The sequence below is a fragment of the Musa acuminata genome, chromosome BXJ1-11 (assembly GCF_036884655.1).
Source record: "Musa acuminata AAA Group cultivar baxijiao chromosome BXJ1-11, Cavendish_Baxijiao_AAA, whole genome shotgun sequence".
Classification (NCBI taxonomy): domain Eukaryota; kingdom Viridiplantae; phylum Streptophyta; class Magnoliopsida; order Zingiberales; family Musaceae; genus Musa; species Musa acuminata.
The window spans coordinates 9,353,237-9,371,560 of record NC_088337.1 but is presented as its reverse complement, the minus strand read 5'-3'; the positions used below and the strand labels follow the sequence as shown (position 1 = coordinate 9,371,560).

The window sequence follows — 18,324 nt, the reverse complement described above, 5'->3', positions numbered from 1 at the left end:
CTCGTATGCTAAATCTGACCTGTTCTCTAGCCCGCCCACTTTCAAAGGAGAAATTACCTTTTGATTCCCGAACTCAGAAAGAGATTCTCTCCCGATGAGGATCAAACCCGTGTCTTCAATTTCCCGATGTGATTTATCTTGACGCATGAGAATCCTGCAAGACTTAGTGCCAGAGATTAAAACCTGAAAGAGCTCAAGTGTAAAACAAAGACATCGAGTTACAGCTACCATCATGGAACTACCGATTGATAGATTGATAGATCGATAGCCATCATCATCTGCATTCAAGTTTCAAACCTGCTAGATGACACGAATTATGAGTCTGCATTCTTAGAAACTACAGCTCGGGGAACATGCGTATCAGGTCAAAACCTGACAAACCAGCAATAGACTGGAACGCTCGTTTCATGTCCATGTGAGCAGGCCACAGAAACCAAGCCATGAGCCGATGAAGAATTCCAAGGCAGAAAAAGCTAAACGAAGCTTACGTGAAATCCCCTGGAGGGGGGATACCCACAAGGAAAACATTGGCATGGATCAGCTGTATGTAACAGATCCCCAATGGAAAATGCGCTTGACCTTACCTTTGTAGGTTCTATTTATTTCTGAGTCACATCACATGAGAAAGGTAGTCGAGCATACTCAATTCTCGAGAACCAACTTCTTGAACCGAGTGATGCATTGTAATGCCCGTTCAAACTCGGAATTCTCGAGAGCGAAAGCGAGGCGGCAGTAGTTCGGAATTCCAGTCCATGATCCACTGTTAATGCACAGACCAGTAGCTTTTAGAACGGCTTGTCTGAAATTGGTCGCATCAAGCTTGGCCTCGAAGTCATCTAATTTAAGCATCTTGCCCAGATAAGCTGTTGGTTTAGCTACCATAGAAACACCACCACAGCAGCCAACGACGTCCCATCCGCAGCTTCGGAGTGTCTGCAAAAGAGAAGGAACATGTACCAGGATAATTTAGAAAGTCTGTCTACTTGAAAAATAAAATAAAATTAAAAAAAGAATTTCTAATAGAAGTAAAAGTGTAAGATGAGATGGTCTCAAAGCAACTTTGATTCTTATGGCCAACCTTTGAGGCTCCATTCAGGTGAACTTATCCATCTCGGATACAAGTCAAAAGTAGACAAATAAATAAACAAATAAATATTTTATATATAGCATTTATCAAGCAGTCAAAGACTGCAGTTAGTCATGAACTATATATATAGCTGAAACATTGTTTTGTCCAATTTCTTCTATGCTATCTATCTATGGTCCTCATAATATTTGAATTGATTTGAAACTCTAAATGCATAACAGTATATACCTTAATCAAGCAATCAGAACGACTTCTTAGAATATCTTTCTGTTCATCCATGACTCGAGAGAACTGCTGAAACTTTTGGCCGCGGAGACCCAACAACTTTTTGATGGCATATTTGACTGTGCTGTGTGGCCTGCCCAAGCTCGGTAGGGTAGAAAATGCATCGATCAGGGTTGACTCATTCAAAATCAAGAATCCAAACTCAAGACCTCCGGTGAGCAACTCAAATGACAACCCACCAAGCAGAGACACAGCGAAGGATGAGTTAGTAGTAGTACATGTAAGTGAAGAAAGACAATTTTTCAGATTCCATCCCTCCCAACCATCTCTGCGGAACTCTAGACCTGAGAAACAAGTATCAATTACCACCCTGGCACCATACTTGGCACAGACAGCAAGTATTTCACTAATCTCTTTGTTGTCATATAGCAAGCCTGTTGGATTGACGGTGGGTCCAGACAAGTACAACCATGGGTTTGTTAAGGTCCCAAGCAAGCTTGCAAGTGTATCTGGAACAAGCTTAAAACCTATTTCTGATTGTGTTGGGACAGTCAAAATGTTTGCATTCATGAACTTTGCCACAGAGACATAATTCCCATTTGTGCCCGAGGGGAAAAGTAAGGTGCCTTTTTCTTGTATGCAGCAACGAATTAACTTGTTGAAAAGGGCTAACTGAGAATTCGCAAAAATGAACTCTGAAGAACCATCACATGGGAACCCATAACTATTCCTTACCAGCTGCTGAATTCCAAAACGAACATCAGTTTCAGACTCAACCATGTTTTGTCTTGCAAAGCTCTCGAAGATGGATGCTTTTACGGCAGAAGGTATTGGCAAGAAGCTTTGATCTACATCCATGTGAATCAGTAAATTGTCCTTATGATCAGTGATGGAAAGCTCGGCATTGTTTACGGCAGAAACAGCAGAACTTGCAAATCCTATCAACTTAGCCGAGTTTCTGTCTGGACATACCCTCTGCACAATATACACAAAACTATGCAGAAAATTACAGGTAATTACTTAAGATTTGTTGCAAGAATCATCATAACTGCCAGTAGCAATGCTAAGAACATGAATGCACGTGCATGATTGTGCATGCATGTTAGAGAGAGAGAGAGAGAGAGAGAGAGAGAGAGAGAGGCACCTCTGCAGGTGAATGACGATCTGCTAGCTGAAATGCGAGCAGCTCATGGAACAGACAGCCATAGTAGTACTGACTAAATAATGCTGTATGCCCTTCCAGTAACTCCACAGTCTTCGGCAATGTTGTATATACAGACTCATCTTCAGATATGACAAAGGCCACTTCTAAATCAGAATAAACCTGAGAAGAAAACTATTATTCCACCACTCAAAGAGCCATTAAGACTACTTATTTAATTTTTTGATCTAAACTGTTAAATCAGAGAACTGTCCTAAAGATAATATAGGAAAGGGTAAATATATAGTAAATTTTTAATCAAACATGCCCTACAATCAATGTCATGATGTGGAGGAACTTTCCCTTGGCTAAATAGGTGTTTCTTGGGGAAATAATTTGCTAAAGAGCTTCCTGTTAAACCAAAGAAATATATGGACAAACAACAAAACCAAGTTCTTAAAATTTTGCCCATCTCCAAATTTCCAATTACATAAAGCATTTGAGTTCAAGTGCTGAAATCGAGACACAAATAGTTTTTACCTGATTTTTCACTAGTCCACACAAGATAGCTGCATGTGACGGCAGACTCTTGCCAGAAAGATACTTTAACACTCCATTTGATCCAGGAAGACTTGAGATCTCAAAGTGGTCTGATATATCCAAGAAAAGACGGGCACCAAGCTCTTCAGTAGTATTCAATAAATTTTCAAATGCAGAAGTTGTAATGGCCTCAAACTGAGCCATGCCAGTAATTACAACTTGTGGCTTTAGCTTTTTAATCAACTCAATCATCAGGTCTGACTGGCGCGGTGCCTCAATCACGGTAATGATATCTTCAAGTTCATCATTAGTTCCCTGATGTAAACGAAATCCCATCATATGATTAACATGAACAGTGCTAGCTTATGGCATCATTATTTTACAATTAAGTGTGCGCCAAACAGTTACATACAAAATCCTTCATCAAGCTAGTATAAGCACAGTAAGCTCTGAGCTCAAGCATAGCTTTTTTTAGGCTACTAAAGGCATGCACACATATGTACAACCATGAAGGGCAAGAGCGAGCATAGCTGATGTAGGGCCTTACCTCAATTTCTAAAGATGTCAGCCATTGCTTTGGCAAGTTTCTAGTCAAATGTTCATCGACAATAGCAAGTCGTGGAGAGAAGAGCCGAAGAGCATTCTCAATTGCCACAGATCTTGAAGGGAATACTGTAACATTCTTGTAAACCAGAAAACATATAAAGTCAACATGCCACCCTTTGTTTTTTTTAGAACAACACCAAGCACAAAAAGAGACTCAAATATATGGCACCGTTTATTTCACATTGACAACACAATAATTGTATTTGGTTATAATAGTGTCAAAAAATACATGTCATGCTCCCAACTATTTGGATCAGCTATATGGACACCTATAAATATTTCAATAGACAAAAATAGCAACTCAAGTAATTGTTAACTCATATGAGTATATATTACTTCTCATATTATTATTAAAAAATTGCATGGAAGGTTTAAGCATGAAACTTACAGAAATTAGGTAGTGGATTGTTCTGTTTTAATAAATCCACAATCAATTAATAATGTCCACACCTTCAATTAAAAACATTTCTATGTCATTATGACCATGATGAGCTGTTATACTAGTTGATGTATGAAGCTACAGTATGTGCCACTTGGCACTATAAAAGAAAAATTGTTCCAAGAAAGCTACACCGAACCAGGGGCACTGCAACATTGGCTTGGGGATAATGCATGCTTGAAACTTTTAACTTATTTCAACTATGTAAACTTCCTTTAACTTATTGTTAAAAGAAAACTAAACAAAAGTCAAAAGTTGGAGTAAGTGACTTGTAATTTAATCTAGCTGCAGTAAAAATCATAAAAAAGAATGCTTTTCTGCTGTTTGATTCCAGAGGTTACAGTTCTAAAATCATAGTTCTCCTTAAACAGTCATGTATTTGCAGTTAGCTAACTGTCTGTGGCCAGTATATGAGGTTATGATTGTCATCATATATTAAAATTAGAGAGTAAAATACTGTAGGCAGGACACTGCAACCAACCAATGAAGCTCAAAGTTCAAAGAAATTGTGTCTATTAGCAAACAGAAATTAGCTTGATCAAAATAACTAAATTGAATAGTCATTGTAGCTCTGAGAGCTACACATATCATGCAAAAATTAGCAGGAGTTGAGGGACTAATAGAAGCAACTATAAGAATAATCTAACAGAAAACCACAAGCATATGAAGCCAAATATTGCACCCCACTCAAATGCACTAAACAGGGTTGCATGAACACCTGTTCACTGAATCCAACATTTATTAGAAGCATATTCACTTATCAGCATTAGAGAACATAATACTATTGCAGTAGTGATAACGAAGAAATATATGAAATACATAAATTTTGTCACACATCTGGAGAAACCATTTCATGTGGTACTCTTCAACAAGAGGAAGTTCTATCATCTTGCTGTATATAAGTTAGTACAGATTTTCCTAATAAGAGTTGCCAATTATGCAACTTGCAGAATTAGACTACAAATGGGCCTCATATCTTCATAGTATCATCATGAAGAGTGTTCATGAAACACCACTGGCCAAAACCTATATCAATAAATATGTAAATGCAAACTTAAAACCAAAAAACAATCTAGACTGGAGTGGCATGTTTGATGTCTGACCAGAGATAAAACAATTACAAAATTGACTTTAAAAGCAAGTGACACTCAATGCATGTCCAGCTTTTATGACAAGTTCATGAAGAATCATCAAATTTTACATGCTTATGGTCTACAATCTATGCTATGATTTCTGTGACTTAATCTGTAAACAACAGTAGCATTTGCAAATTCCAATTCTAAAAGTAGACCATTCACATATAAGCAGGCGCAGGAAATAAACTTCTTGCAGTAGAAAGGTGGCGTGCAGATTTTAACTGCTTACATCTGCACTTAGTGGAATGTGATGGTATACTTTCATAAATCCAGCTATAAGGCTTCTAAAACGCATACTTCCAGCTGGGGGATCATATGGAAGAAATGAATTTTCTTTTAATACACTAGCAAGATAAGCTAGGAATGGTATCTTTTCATCAGCAACAGAATCATCATCAAATGACAGATCTAAGGAGCTGCTGACCTCTCGAAAACCATTTATTAAAAATTCAAATATGGTTTTCACCTGCCAACATACTACAAATTGTTAGTTATGTGCACTGCACAAATTTCTCTAAAAGAACAAAAAAGAAAGTAAAAATAATGCACCTGATTTGGTTGGCGAAGTTGACAACTATAGACAGACAAAGCATGTGAAATACGACAACCAGACTTCACATATGCCCAAGCTGTACGAGCACAAATAGGCTGATCACCAACAAGACCCATAAAAAATTCAAAGCGATGATGGCTGTTCTTCTCAATTTCAACTAAGGCTGAAATATCTGTATCAGCAGCCTACGACAACTCATTTCAGTTGGATTATATTAGATTTTCAGAACAATGTTGACCAAGGAAAACATATTACACTTGAAAGTAACAGAATACGAAATGATCTTGACTGCAAAAACTCAAGAAATATAGATTTCCAGGGATGTCTTTAGGTAATCAAGCAGTCACAGTCAGATTTAGTCAAAGATTGTCAATTTCATATACCTGCATAACTTTTGTTTGCCAAAGCTTTGTGATATGGAAACCACGACGTTCAAACAATCGTTTGCAAACACCTTGCCCTGGACGTCCTCCTATATTAAATACCATAATTCCCATAGGCTTTATGACTTCAATTCCTTCCTCAACAGCTCGTGCAATTAAACCCAAGCCAAATTGATCCTCAACAAAGCCCTAGTTTGATAGTTTTATGCAACAATTATAAATCATAGAAGGATATGACATATAGAAAATCTACCATTCTGAATTAGAAAGTAAACTAAAAGGAAAGATAAGAGATCCAAAAATATCAATTTCAATTGTTTTAGGCTTTCATTTAAGAAAGTAACAAAGATTGCTCAACTGAATTTTATCTTGCATGCACAAGCCTATACAGGCATAAATTTCTTGCAAAGTCTGAATGTCATGCAGAACTAGGATAACATAGATGAATGGACCCAGAACTGGTTGCAAAACTAATATTCATATTGAAATGATTATTTTCCAAAAGGCACTAGAGACCTAGAAAGTTACTGGCCTTTCAGGTCATGAACTACTAACCATATCATTTGTCACAAAAACTTTAAACATAATACTGGAGCAAAATAAATAACAAAAAAAGTACATATGCAGTCCAACATCTTCAAAATGAACCCACAATGATATAAAATGAAATTCACATAATTGATAGTAAAAAGGCAAGGATGGAACATCTCACTAGACATGAGAGGACAGCTACGAATCATAAAGCACAAACACTTCAAAAGGATTACTGTGTGCATGTCGGACACTAATACATATCTGAAACTCTCAAACATGTCTGGTACTTCGTGATGTGTTGGGTGCTTAAGAGAATATTAGGACACATTTCTTATTTATTGTTTATGTTTTACAAAGTAAAGAAGTAAACAAAACATTTCTTCTTTATACATTTTCTTTACATCAAAGATCACTATTCACTTCTGTTAGGGACTTTGCTTTCTCAAGTGGTTCCATGCATAGTTGCTAGACTGTGCCTTCTTCTAACTTGTGAACTTTTTACTAATTGGGTTGATGTGAAATAATATCATGACCAAGGTAACATCTCTGTTTTCATGATGGTTGTTCAGAAATTTGTAATAAGATAAACTTATGGTTGGATGATGCCACTAAGAAATAAATTTAGTGGAAGGTGCCACTTAACAGACCTACATGCATCTAAAGTGTTAACAGCTGGGAATATATGACTTCATGTCACAAAGAACACAATGTTCCCAATTGATCAAGCTACTTAACGACCACAATAACAGAATTTTCCTTTCAAATTATAACTCAGAAAAGAATACAAAATGAACCTGTTGAGTCGTTGACATACTACAACAAATTACATTATAGCATAATATTATATTCTGCTAGGGTCAGCAATTGGTCTAAGTTGTACAGCACCCTTGCGGTCTCTGTTTGCAAAGGGTCAATCTCCCCATAACCTTGTGCAGTCCCAAAGGGACTTGCAAGCGGATTAATGAATGTGAATGCATGGAAAAGCTGCCATTGTCGCTCCTCCCAGTTATAAACTCAGGGTAACACAAATAAACATCACACAAACACTTTATGGGCAATGCAATAAAAAGATAAACTTCATAAGCTCATAACAATTTCACAACAAAGGGGCTAAGGATGGGTCGTTGCACCGCTTGCAACAGGTGTCTGATGGGCATTACTTTTTCTTCTTCCATTGATATCAATTAGCTGACTCTTCCATGAGCCCTTTTGTTTTCGAGTTTGTGATCAATAGCCAACACCACACAATGGGTAAAAGCTTGTCTGACTCTGTCATCCGACCAATACTTGGCATTTTGGTTAACACTATTTGTAACCTCATATACTGACTAGTGTAAAGTAGCTGGGATCTTTGCATGAATTCCAATTGCATGTGATTCTCATGAAAGTTTCAGATGCATACAGCCAATTCATGAACGACCATGTACAAATGAATCAGGTTTTTACAGCTTGTCCCATAAATTTTTTTATACGGCAAATTCCTTTGAGTCTCTAAAGGCCCCATTCTGCACAACTATTCTGAACTATTGCAAAGTATTAACATTCATTCTTTGGTAGATTCCTTGGCTATTAATCATAGTTATTTGATCAAAGCTCCAAGTAAAAGTCTACCAATTAGAGTAACACTAGATTAGGTCCTGCTTCTTACAAAGATGCTTCTAATTTTCAACAACACATAGTTATACCATTACACTGCAAGTAGAATATATCTTCACCCAAAAACCCACACCCACTACAATTGGGAAGTAAAAGGCATTGGTGCAGCTCACATAGATATTGTATCCAGCCATAACAGTTTTGTCTTACTTAGCGGAGAAAAGCTTACAATTTCAAGACCCTATATACACGAACAACAACAAGCAGTAACGTCCCAGGTAGTTACATGAGTCTTTTGCGGCCATTGAGCTTTGTACAAATAATTTTACATTACTTAATTGGACTTTCAGCTTGCCTTTTTTTGGTCCATCTTAACTGCACTTCCAGTTATAAACAAATGCTCCATAACATAATCTTGTCAAGGATCCATTTGTCGTTTTTAAAGTTACATTTATAATAGACACAGGATCCTCTTTATCTAAGGATTTTAACCAATACAGAATTATCTAAATTATAAAATAGGTAAAAAAAGGGGTAAAACACCATCTAAACACTCAAAGGCATTACAATAAATTATCAGGGAACAGCATATGACATTTTTTTTGTGGCTTAAAAATTTTATCAAAATTAACTTCCCTACATATCGACATGCAGATAAGCAAATGCCACCTTTTAGAAACCCATGATGAATATAAAGGAAACAAAACAAAGCATATGCAGTTTGTGTGCCAACCTGAAGAGCGCAATAGTTACTTAACGAGTACAAAAATTCCTCGCTTGCATTTTCAGTAATCATCTTTGACATGGCCTCTGGATTTGGGTTGAGAATCTGACAAAGGATAGCATAAACCAAATCATGCAGGAAAACAAATATCTCAAATCATCTATCGATAATACAAACAAGTGAAGACATGGATAAATTACTAAATAACTTCAGGATGATTGCCACGAAATTGTGTGTTTAGTTATGTGAACATAAAGCATATTTGCGCTTAAGATTTTAGAAGGATCATGTTGCTGAAAGTTGAGTCCAAGAATTGCAAAACAATCAACTAAAATAAGCTAAGAAACTTCAAGATATGGAAGTTAAAAGTATAATTAAAGAGGACAAGTCTACTTCAGATTGGTCAGACAAGTATTAAGTAACCCAATCCAACCACACAAAGGGAAAGAATGTACATACATAACCAACCAACATTTGAAGTAGATAAATTATGGTTTTACATGTGTGGAAGTCCTAATTTGGCACAAACCATCATGTTTGTACATTAGCATAACTGAATAATAACATTGGTCGCAGATGAGCTAAATTGCCAAAAACTAGGTTTTCCACATTTTCAAAAACTTTGTTCAGTACCTGAGGGATGCATCCAACAATACGCTCTAGTTGTATATCATTTTTCCTGCAATAAGCTAGAAGATCTGATTCATGGAATTCCACCCTATCAAGCAGAGTTTTTCCCTCTCCATCATAGATAGGACACCCATTCTCATCCAATGCATTCAAGAACAAATTAATCCATGAAATTTTGACAGCTCTTGGATTAATATCAAGCCCATACACCTGGATAGAGCCACATTAGTACTTGGAGATTACTATGAGGACAAATTCATAATAACTTTAAAATAGAAAGAACATGAAGAAATTGGCACTTACAATCAGAGGGAGCATAACACAAAACATGCCAACCTTGTTGTATAAGTAACAATTTATTTGAAAAAAAACACCTATATAATTATTTATACAATAAAGGTGTTAAAACAAGAATATGGAAGATGAGCATCAAAGTTTATGCACTATGCTAAAACATACTATTTAAGGGCAAGAAGTTAGTTGCTTGTCAAAGAGAAAATACATAATGTTTGTGATTGAATATATATCAGTTCAACTTTGTTTATTTACCATAAAGTTCTTTGGAAGAGTTTATTTCATTCGTTGTCTCTAAATCTTTACACGTGCATATTGCACAGAACTTTCTCTAGATCAAATTCCACATTCTTCCCTCTTTATCCAAACTCTTCAAAGATCCGAGAACCTAAAGAAAGCATGCACCACTGCTGCAAATAGAAAGGAATAAATAGGTACCAATAATTCCAAGCTATAAGCCATATATCTAATGGCATAAAGATTGTCAATTTGAAGCTAGAAGCAAATGGAGAAACTTCAAACCAAGGTTCGCTGTATCGTACCGTACCGGTGTTTCAACCCGGGCTCGGTACGGTACCGATGTACCGAATAATTTTATGTTTTTTATACTATAACAGTGCTACAATATAGTACTGTAGTAGTGCTACAGTACTACAGTAAAATACTGTAGCACTGTAGCGGTACCGGGCGGTTCGCGTACCGGTAACCTGTCGGACCAGTATGTACTGCCCGGTACTGGCGGTACATTTCGGTATGACAAACCTTGCTTCAAACTGTGTCTGATGATATTTTGATACACATAAGCAGCTTGCGCCGATGGTAAATGACTTAAAGCTCACCATGGTAAATCACTTATCCAGGATGAACTGAAACATGACTTATGTATAAATTATGGATACGAGTATCTGGCAAACAGAATTAAACCTTTAAAGGGGACCACTTTTCAGCAAGTGCAATGGATATCCATCCATTTCCACAACCAAGCTCAGCAACAGTTTTGTCCTTGAAAATGGAATCAGGATGGCGATTTATGCCCTCATAGAAAGTAAAAGACCAATCTTCTGGAATGAAAATGCTAGGGATCACCATCATGGTCAGCTTCTTTCTCTTTTGGAATCCTGGTGAATTGTAAATTGTTAGATCAGCAATGAGAGGAAACTAACTTTGAGAAGAATAAGTCTAACCTGATATCCAATTGGTAAGCATAAAACAAGCTTCCAAATTTTCAATACTCAACCAGCAGAAATTTTCAACATATAAAGAAACAAATATTACTTGTTACTTGCCCATGTAAGCGCATTAGTAAATGAAATATATGCTTCCACATTGTAGTTTCATTCAAATAATCTGAAAGAACGAGTAATACATATATTAAGTACCAAAACTGGAAACAAGAAGTTAGCGATGGGTTACTTAGCAACACCAAGCTCAATTGCATTCTTGGAGCATAATGAGCAGGTAAGTATCTTCTTCCACGTCATAAGTAGAAATATAAATGTTGACCTTTTTCCTCTTTGTTGTTTCTAATCTTACCTTGATTTTTTGGAACCTGTAATATCTAGACACTATCCTTGAATATAAACTCCAATCGTCGGGGGCTCCCCCAAAAGTAAGATAAGCCTTAAGCTCTCACATTGACCCCACCCAGTCACATTCATGCTTGGAAAACATGAATTCTAGGGTATCTTGTTACAAATGTTCTTCCCCCCTTTTTTGGCAACATCCTGTTTATGTGAAACCTGGACTCCAACCTTGCCTCTCCTGGGACTGCTAGATAAGTTTGAGAGGAACAAGGTTGACTAAAAATCGTCACCAAAAAAGAGAAAAATTCTAAAATTTTGATTTGATTTTTTATGAATAGGTAGGTTTACTGAAAAACGGAAATCAGTTACACAGAATTCTGATATCTGTCGTCAGATTCCCATAACAAGTCCAGATCAATAACCAAATAAAGCTACTCAAATAACCTATGGGCTTAAGTACTAGATGCAATTTGCATCCACCGGATAAAAAGAGTGTAAATAAAAGGTAAGCAATTGATGACATCGAATGAATAACAACAAATCATTAGCGTGGGACGAGGATACACATAATCCAGATCTCAGTACGTTTCTTCCACTACGTCCTATCACACTACACCATTTGTCTGAGTTCAACCTTTGCGTTAGAACCAAGTCAACCTTAACAGACAACTCGAATCAGGATCCCCAGCAGCCATTTTCTTGAACAAACAACAAAAGATAAGAAATATCCAGTGTGATTTGTCATTTACACAAGCCTAAAGTTCAAATTTTAATGGAAACAGAAATGGAACATAATAGATTTATATCAGACGTCCAATATGTGTGTCAACCAGATAAAGAAAGGATGAAGACAGATTGATCCGTATGGAATCTGATCCAAAACTTAGTCGAATCCATAAAGCTAACAATCGGAAACATCGCAAGTTCCTGTGTAGTAAGTTAAGTGAGAAGATAGATTCTAAAGAGGATCAAGAACGACAGGGTGACGATAGAAAGAGGAGACAGAAGCGGGAGCAAGACTGAGAAAGGAGGGAACCCTCGACCTTGGAAATCGTGGAGGAGGACGTCGTGGATACGGAAATGGTAGGTGCGGAAGCATCGATCAGCGTCGTCCTTGGCGTGGAACCGTTGCTGAACGCGGGCGAGGAACACACGGGCGTCGGATCGGGTGGCCGGGTTCTCCAGCTTCTCCAGAAGGAATTTGAGAGCGGCGTAGGCGGCGTCTCCAGACCTCTCACACTCCCTCAAAAAGCCCTCCATCTCCATCTCCATCGCCATTTCTGTTCGCCTCTTTCTCTCTCTCTCTCTCTCTCTCGTTGTGTTGGGTGTAGAAATGGATCGCGGTCGATTAACTATTGCTCTTGTATCAAAGCATGTTGGACAAGCAGGGTTAGTTATTTCAAAAGCTCACGTCGGTGAGTGGTGTTGACAAGGAGAGGGAATCGGTCGGAGCCCCACCTTGTCGGTTCTCGATTCCCAACTCCCACAAGCATTCTTGGCCGTCGATGAAAGAACGAAGGGACGCCAAGATCCCGAGAACAACAAATATTCGATGATCCTTCGGACGCTACCAGAGACACATTGTGTGGGCCCAGGAGGCTATCTACACATCGACACACCGACGTCACGACTTGAGGCCACGAGCGTGACCCACCGTTGGTGGGGTCGCAGCACATGGACCAAAGCACCCTCTACCTCTCTGTATGCGGGCCGCATGTCGGGGCACGACGCATGAGCTTTTCGCGCCGCCCCCGCAGAGTTTGCTTCGAGTCTGTCAAACGCCCACGTAAAGGTCAACTTTGTGATACCGCCGACGCGCCTTTGATCACATGCTGCCCCAAAATGACTGCGAGAGAATGATGATGGAGCACGAGAGGGGCGGTGGTGGGTGCCCGGTGGATCGCATCGCCACGAAAGCAAAAGAAAAGCAACGGGAACATTTCCCACTGTCTGGTATTGGAGGAGCGCGTGGGTCTGTCAGAGGGTGGCGGACGTGCCGCACCGGTCTCGACCGCTGTTCTCGTATTGCACATATAATTCCTCCACGTGCAGTTTACACTCCGTCGTCGAGCTCACTGTAGGAGTCGTGTTAGTCGCCTCGTGGAAGAACAGTTAGTAACTAATTGACATTGCTTATATGATTTATCTTTAGTCATGTATACATCTCAGGAATTTTATCTACATATATTAGAGAGAGAGAGAGGTTATTTGATGAGATATGACCGTACTAGTAATCCAAGCTCCAGGGAAGAAGATGCCATGTACGAGCGAGCTACTAGAGATCAAAGCTGTGGCTGTTGAAGTGGAAGACAGGCTGATTCCAGCTTCCCCGGATGTTCTGCGACCTGCACTCCTTAGCGACGCTCGTCTGAAGACCAGGCGGCCCACACACGATGACGCCGACGTCGACGCTCCCCTTCGTCTTCGCGAACGAACCGAATAGATCTGGACCAAAAGGAGCAGAAATGTAGATTACGAATGTTCATGAACTGGGAAGAAAGTTACAGGTTTCGACTGTGACTTGGGATGAGAAGCAGCGGTAGGCGTACCATGGAAATCCGGCCGGCGGCCATATTGAGTAGTTAGCATGCTTGCAAAGTTCGCAGTGGTGGTTTCGTTGCGCAGGGTTCGTTCCTTCTCATCGTCTTCTGTCGACCTCGCACTGCTTGAATGCTTCTCCCAGAGATGCCAGAAGAACACGACAGAACCTCCGAGGATGACGACGCTGGCAACCATGCAGATCGTAAACAGGAGGCCGCGGTACCACCAAGCAGAGATTGCAGAAGGCACGATGTAATATGCTTCCACCAATCCATAGAGCAGAACGAAGCCGAAAGTGGATACAGCGAAGTAGATCCCAGACCAGATGTTGTTCCCTGTGCCAACCAAACATGACATTCTGCTTCCACTGGTGGTTAAGAGGGAGGAAGACCTCGAGTTTTCATCAGCATTGATAATGCCCTCTTCCTGCAACAAAGAAGTAGAACTTAGGGGAGTGCCAAGCAAATTCGATGAACAAACATGTTGGAAGTGTGCATCTACCAGTGGAGCCTCTGATTCTTGAGTGACACAAGCAAGAATATCCAGCTGCAGGGAATTAAAGCAAGATGAAGAGATGGCCTGGTCATTGAGAACTGAAAGAAGAGAAAGCTCCTTGGATTTCTTGACAGCCCAGATGATGAGCACATTCTTTGGAACACAAGGTTTGCCCTCATTGATCCGGCGGCAGATGTCGCTTATGATAGCAAAAAATGGTGAAATGCCAATGCCTCCAGCTACCAGGATTAGATTCTCATACCTGACAGCCACAAATAGAATGATCAGTTGATCTGAAAGCAACAAATAGATGATAGCAAGAACAAGAAAACAAGAGAAACAACTGCCACAGAATAGGCTTACATCAAATGGTAGGGTACTTCATGTCCATATGGTCCTTCGACAGAGGCAGTGATCTTAGGCTGTGAAGGGATGCTGATTTGTGGTTGCTCAGGGACTTTGGAGATGATGTCACGTAGTCTCCCTGTCCATTCTCCAAGAACTTTTATAAGAATTGATAGATGGTGTTTGCCATCCATCGGACTGGAGGAAACACTGAAGGGATGCCACTGCAGCCATGACAATTCACGTACTTGCAGGAACACAAAACCGAGTGCGTTGTACCGAAGATCTGCAGTGCATGAACAGGGAGTTTAATTAGGAGATCAGTAAGTTAACAAAGATCAGCTGAAAAAGATAAAACTTCTTCCCAATCTTGCTGGAAATGGTCAAGAAGTTATACTTGCTGGTTTTGAGAGAACAAGTTCCACAGTTCCACATGGATGACAGGCTGCTGAGAGGATGTTCACGGTGGTCCGCGACTGGCAGAATCGCAGAAAACGATCGAGAACAAAAAGGAAGATTGCTCCGGCAGCGATGCTGAAGACGAAGTCACCAACATGTAGGGCGAGGAAGACAACAAAGATCACATACAACTGGTGGGTGTAAAAGAAGAGCTCGAAATAGTTCTTCCGCACAGGGTGGAGTGATGTAACCCACATAAGCAGCCCAGCGGCCAGACTAATTACTCCCGGGAGATTGGCAATTCCGATGTCCTTCCACTCCAGAATCTGCATGCAAGTTCACATCTTGCGTTAACATAGCAGATAAATCTGAGTGGTTTATACCAAGCATGCCTCTTCAGATTCGGTACATAAACATGTAGTGTTGCATGAGTACATAAGCCCCTTCAGATCTGATGGGAGTCCACTGAAATCTATAAGTAAAATTCTATCTACAGAATTTTCTTCTTTGAATATTTAATATAAAACTTAAGTGGACATACAAAATCAATGTTCACAGGATAATATTTCAATAATAATGTTAATGATTCAAGTTAAAGCCCACTGCAAGTCCAATTTGGTAAGAAAAATTATTTAGCATAAAAACATAACTGAAAAGAAAAGTAGTATGTTAGATAAAAAATAATTCTTTTTTGCTCAAGATCAGCATCTAAGGTACTCTTTTCCTGGAAAATGAAAGTATGAAACATCATTAATGCACCACAAAAAAAATCTTAGAATGTGACTAATTTAATATCGAATTATTTCTGCTATAATATGTATCACAAGCAATTGCTTAGCATAATAACAGATTAACCGCTGAAAAAAATATTTAATTCATACTAAACTAGTGCTTTTTTGAAGATATACTCTGCTTTGTGGAAATCAAACTATCTAACTTTGTCTAAGCAAATCATAAGGTTAAAACAATCCAGGAGGCAATAGTAGAAACAAATGCAGCATCTCGGATACTATCACCATTGTGATTTATTTCTATGATCATTTTAATTGCTAAGCAGAACAATTAAAGGAAGTCAAGCTCACTTCATGCAGGAGGCGCCCCTGCAGTGCCCATGAGATGACATAGAACAAGCCATGTAATGTAAACATAGCCATTGTGAGATGTCCAAGCCACACATGGTATCTGGTAACATGCTCAAATGGGATGTCTATTAAGCGGAGAAGAATCGATCCCCTCGCGACTGGGAGAAATAGAAATGCCAAGCAAAACAATCCGATCAAGCCTAGGCGAAGCCCAGTCAGCTCCAAGAATAAGTACCTGAAAGCTTGAAATTTCTACATTAGAGAGGATGCCAAGCATTACCTACTCAAGTCATGGCAATCACAGGTTCAACTTCAAATTATTGTTGGATGAAGAAGAATGACGATTTCTATGGGTTTTATGATTTTGTGACATGGGGAAGAAGAACAAGAAAAGCACAGCATGCAGATAGTACCGCAAATATGATGGAAGCGAATTAAACCATGTGCAGATTCCATAACCTCATAAAAAAAAAAAAAAGTATCATCAAGAACATCGAGAACGATTTCTGCAAAGATCTAATGATACTGTGATACTCTGTTAAGTGTTTTGTTTTTCGCTACAATTTCATTAGCAGCAACATGGACTGAAGCTCTGAACATGACTAATATGACTGAAGATCCTCACCACTGATGATGCTTGACAAGTAATTTATGTTTCGTTGATGGAGCCCAAAAATTGAAATCTAAGCATGCAGAATGAAGCATAACAAATTTCTACAAGAAATACATTCAACTTCGCGATCTTTAAGTGAGATGATCATGTCGGAGCTGACATACAGTTTAATATTCGAAGGGAACAGGAGCTTTGAGATCAAGCTGCGATTCTCCACGGTGTAAGCGATGATCGTCCACAGAACATAAGCGGAAAACAAGACTATCCCGATGAATTCCGCAGCAGAAACAACACCAAAAGGCCCATCAACGATGACCGGGAACGTCCAGAGCCGAAACCTCGGAAGCCTCGCACTCTTTTTCCTGACAAAAAGAAGCATCTTAGTTCTGAATTCTTGCAGCACAAAAGTGAACTCAAATCGAATGAACGATCGATACGCATACTTGAAATCGTCTCTGGGGAAGGCAATTATGTATACGAATGCGAGAAGAGCGATAACAAGGATCGGGCCGCTGAAACCAAGGAAGAAACTTCCTGCACATTTGAAGCCACACTTGATCAGTCAGACATCTGCCATCTCTTAAGCCAAACATCAAACAGTAGGAAGAGAGCAGACCTGTGAGCCCGAAGACGGTTTGTTCAGTCAATTTAGTCCATCTCGAGAACAAGCTCTTCACCAACTCGGTGGGGAAGAAGAATATGGCAGCAACCCAGACCAGGAAGATTGCCCACATCAGTGATTTGAGCCCCAGTCTAGCCAGAGAAGGCAAGAAAGAGGTAGTCTTGCCACTGCCATGGCTTAGCTTTTCCTTTGGCAAGAGGGGTTCACGGGCAAGGAGTTCAGCCATGGGTGGGAGAGGCAGTCTCGGTGCTTCAGGTAACTGTTAACTTCCAAGAAGAAGAACCGCTCAATTTATCTAGCAGAGATTCGATTGTACATGATGGGAATGTGGGTGAGACATGGACAAGAACGTCGAGAGAAGCCACAAGTTCCTCGTCGTTCACCAACTCGATCAACATCAGGATTTAGCTGTGTGATAGCTTTGTTAACACTGAAGGACTACGGGAAATAAGAAAGAAAAGTATACACAAGAAAATAATTGAAGACACACTGAAACAAGAAAAGAAGAATTATTATAAGAAGAAGAAAAATGTTAGGCTAACAGTCTGATCTTAACTTATTTGGATCTTGATAGAGGAATATGGATTTTTCCATATTATTTTTTTTTTATTTTTTTCCTCCACACTTATTTTTTTTTATACCTTTTTTTCCTCTATACTTGTTTTATTTATTGTGGAGATACTATTAATATTATTTGGATTATGATTACTAATAAAATTAAAAAAATTAATCAAAAAATATTTCTGATTAAAGTGAAGGTAGATGTACGGTTTAAAGAGAGTTGATGATGGTATGAGAAGATCTAGAAAGTAATTA

General features: G+C 39.1%; 2 protein-coding genes across 2 annotated transcripts; both read right to left on the bottom strand.

The window, feature by feature from the left end:
• Positions 1 to 230: 230 nt before the first annotated feature.
• LOC103971204 (methionine S-methyltransferase) lies at positions 231 to 12,772 on the bottom strand. The gene is made up of 12 exons (XM_009385168.3): positions 12,455 to 12,772; positions 10,813 to 11,006; positions 9,598 to 9,804; positions 8,974 to 9,069; positions 6,111 to 6,299; positions 5,724 to 5,912; positions 5,404 to 5,640; positions 3,541 to 3,675; positions 2,994 to 3,308; positions 2,457 to 2,636; positions 1,316 to 2,287; positions 231 to 933 (listed from the first exon to the last, which is right to left on the bottom strand). The coding sequence occupies exons 1-12, from the start codon at positions 12,687 to 12,689 to the stop codon at positions 643 to 645; spliced, it is 3,240 nt and encodes a 1,079-aa protein (XP_009383443.2). The 5' UTR covers positions 12,690 to 12,772; the 3' UTR covers positions 231 to 642.
• A 145-nt stretch (positions 12,773 to 12,917) lies between these two features.
• LOC135586462 (ferric reduction oxidase 7, chloroplastic-like) lies at positions 12,918 to 17,781 on the bottom strand. The gene is made up of 10 exons (XM_065089744.1): positions 17,503 to 17,781; positions 17,330 to 17,420; positions 17,051 to 17,248; positions 16,274 to 16,508; positions 15,190 to 15,517; positions 14,811 to 15,078; positions 14,454 to 14,709; positions 13,961 to 14,378; positions 13,640 to 13,856; positions 12,918 to 13,486 (listed from the first exon to the last, which is right to left on the bottom strand). Exons 1-9 carry the CDS (start codon positions 17,732 to 17,734, stop codon positions 13,687 to 13,689), a joined length of 2,196 nt encoding a protein of 731 aa, XP_064945816.1. The 5' UTR covers positions 17,735 to 17,781; the 3' UTR covers positions 12,918 to 13,486; positions 13,640 to 13,686.
• Positions 17,782 to 18,324: the final 543 nt, after the last annotated feature.

Coding starts and splice junctions, on each gene's coding strand:
- LOC103971204 (XM_009385168.3), bottom strand. CDS start 12,689: ATGGCGATGGAGATGGAGATGGAGGGCTTTTTGAGGGAGTGTGAGAGG. Junction 6,300..8,973: donor GTAACTATTGCGCTCTTCAG/GTTGGCACACAA, acceptor CTATCAAACTAG/GGCTTTGTTGAGGATCAATT. Junction 5,641..5,723: donor AACTTCGCCAACCAAATCAG/GTGCATTATTTT, acceptor GTATGTTGGCAG/GTGAAAACCATATTTGAATT.
- LOC135586462 (XM_065089744.1), bottom strand. CDS start 17,734: ATGGCTGAACTCCTTGCCCGTGAACCCCTCTTGCCAAAGGAAAAGCTA. Junction 17,421..17,502: donor AACCGTCTTCGGGCTCACAG/GTCTGCTCTCTT, acceptor TCAAATGTGCAG/GAAGTTTCTTCCTTGGTTTC. Junction 15,079..15,189: donor TGTTCTCTCAAAACCAGCAA/GTATAACTTCTT, acceptor CATGCACTGCAG/ATCTTCGGTACAACGCACTC.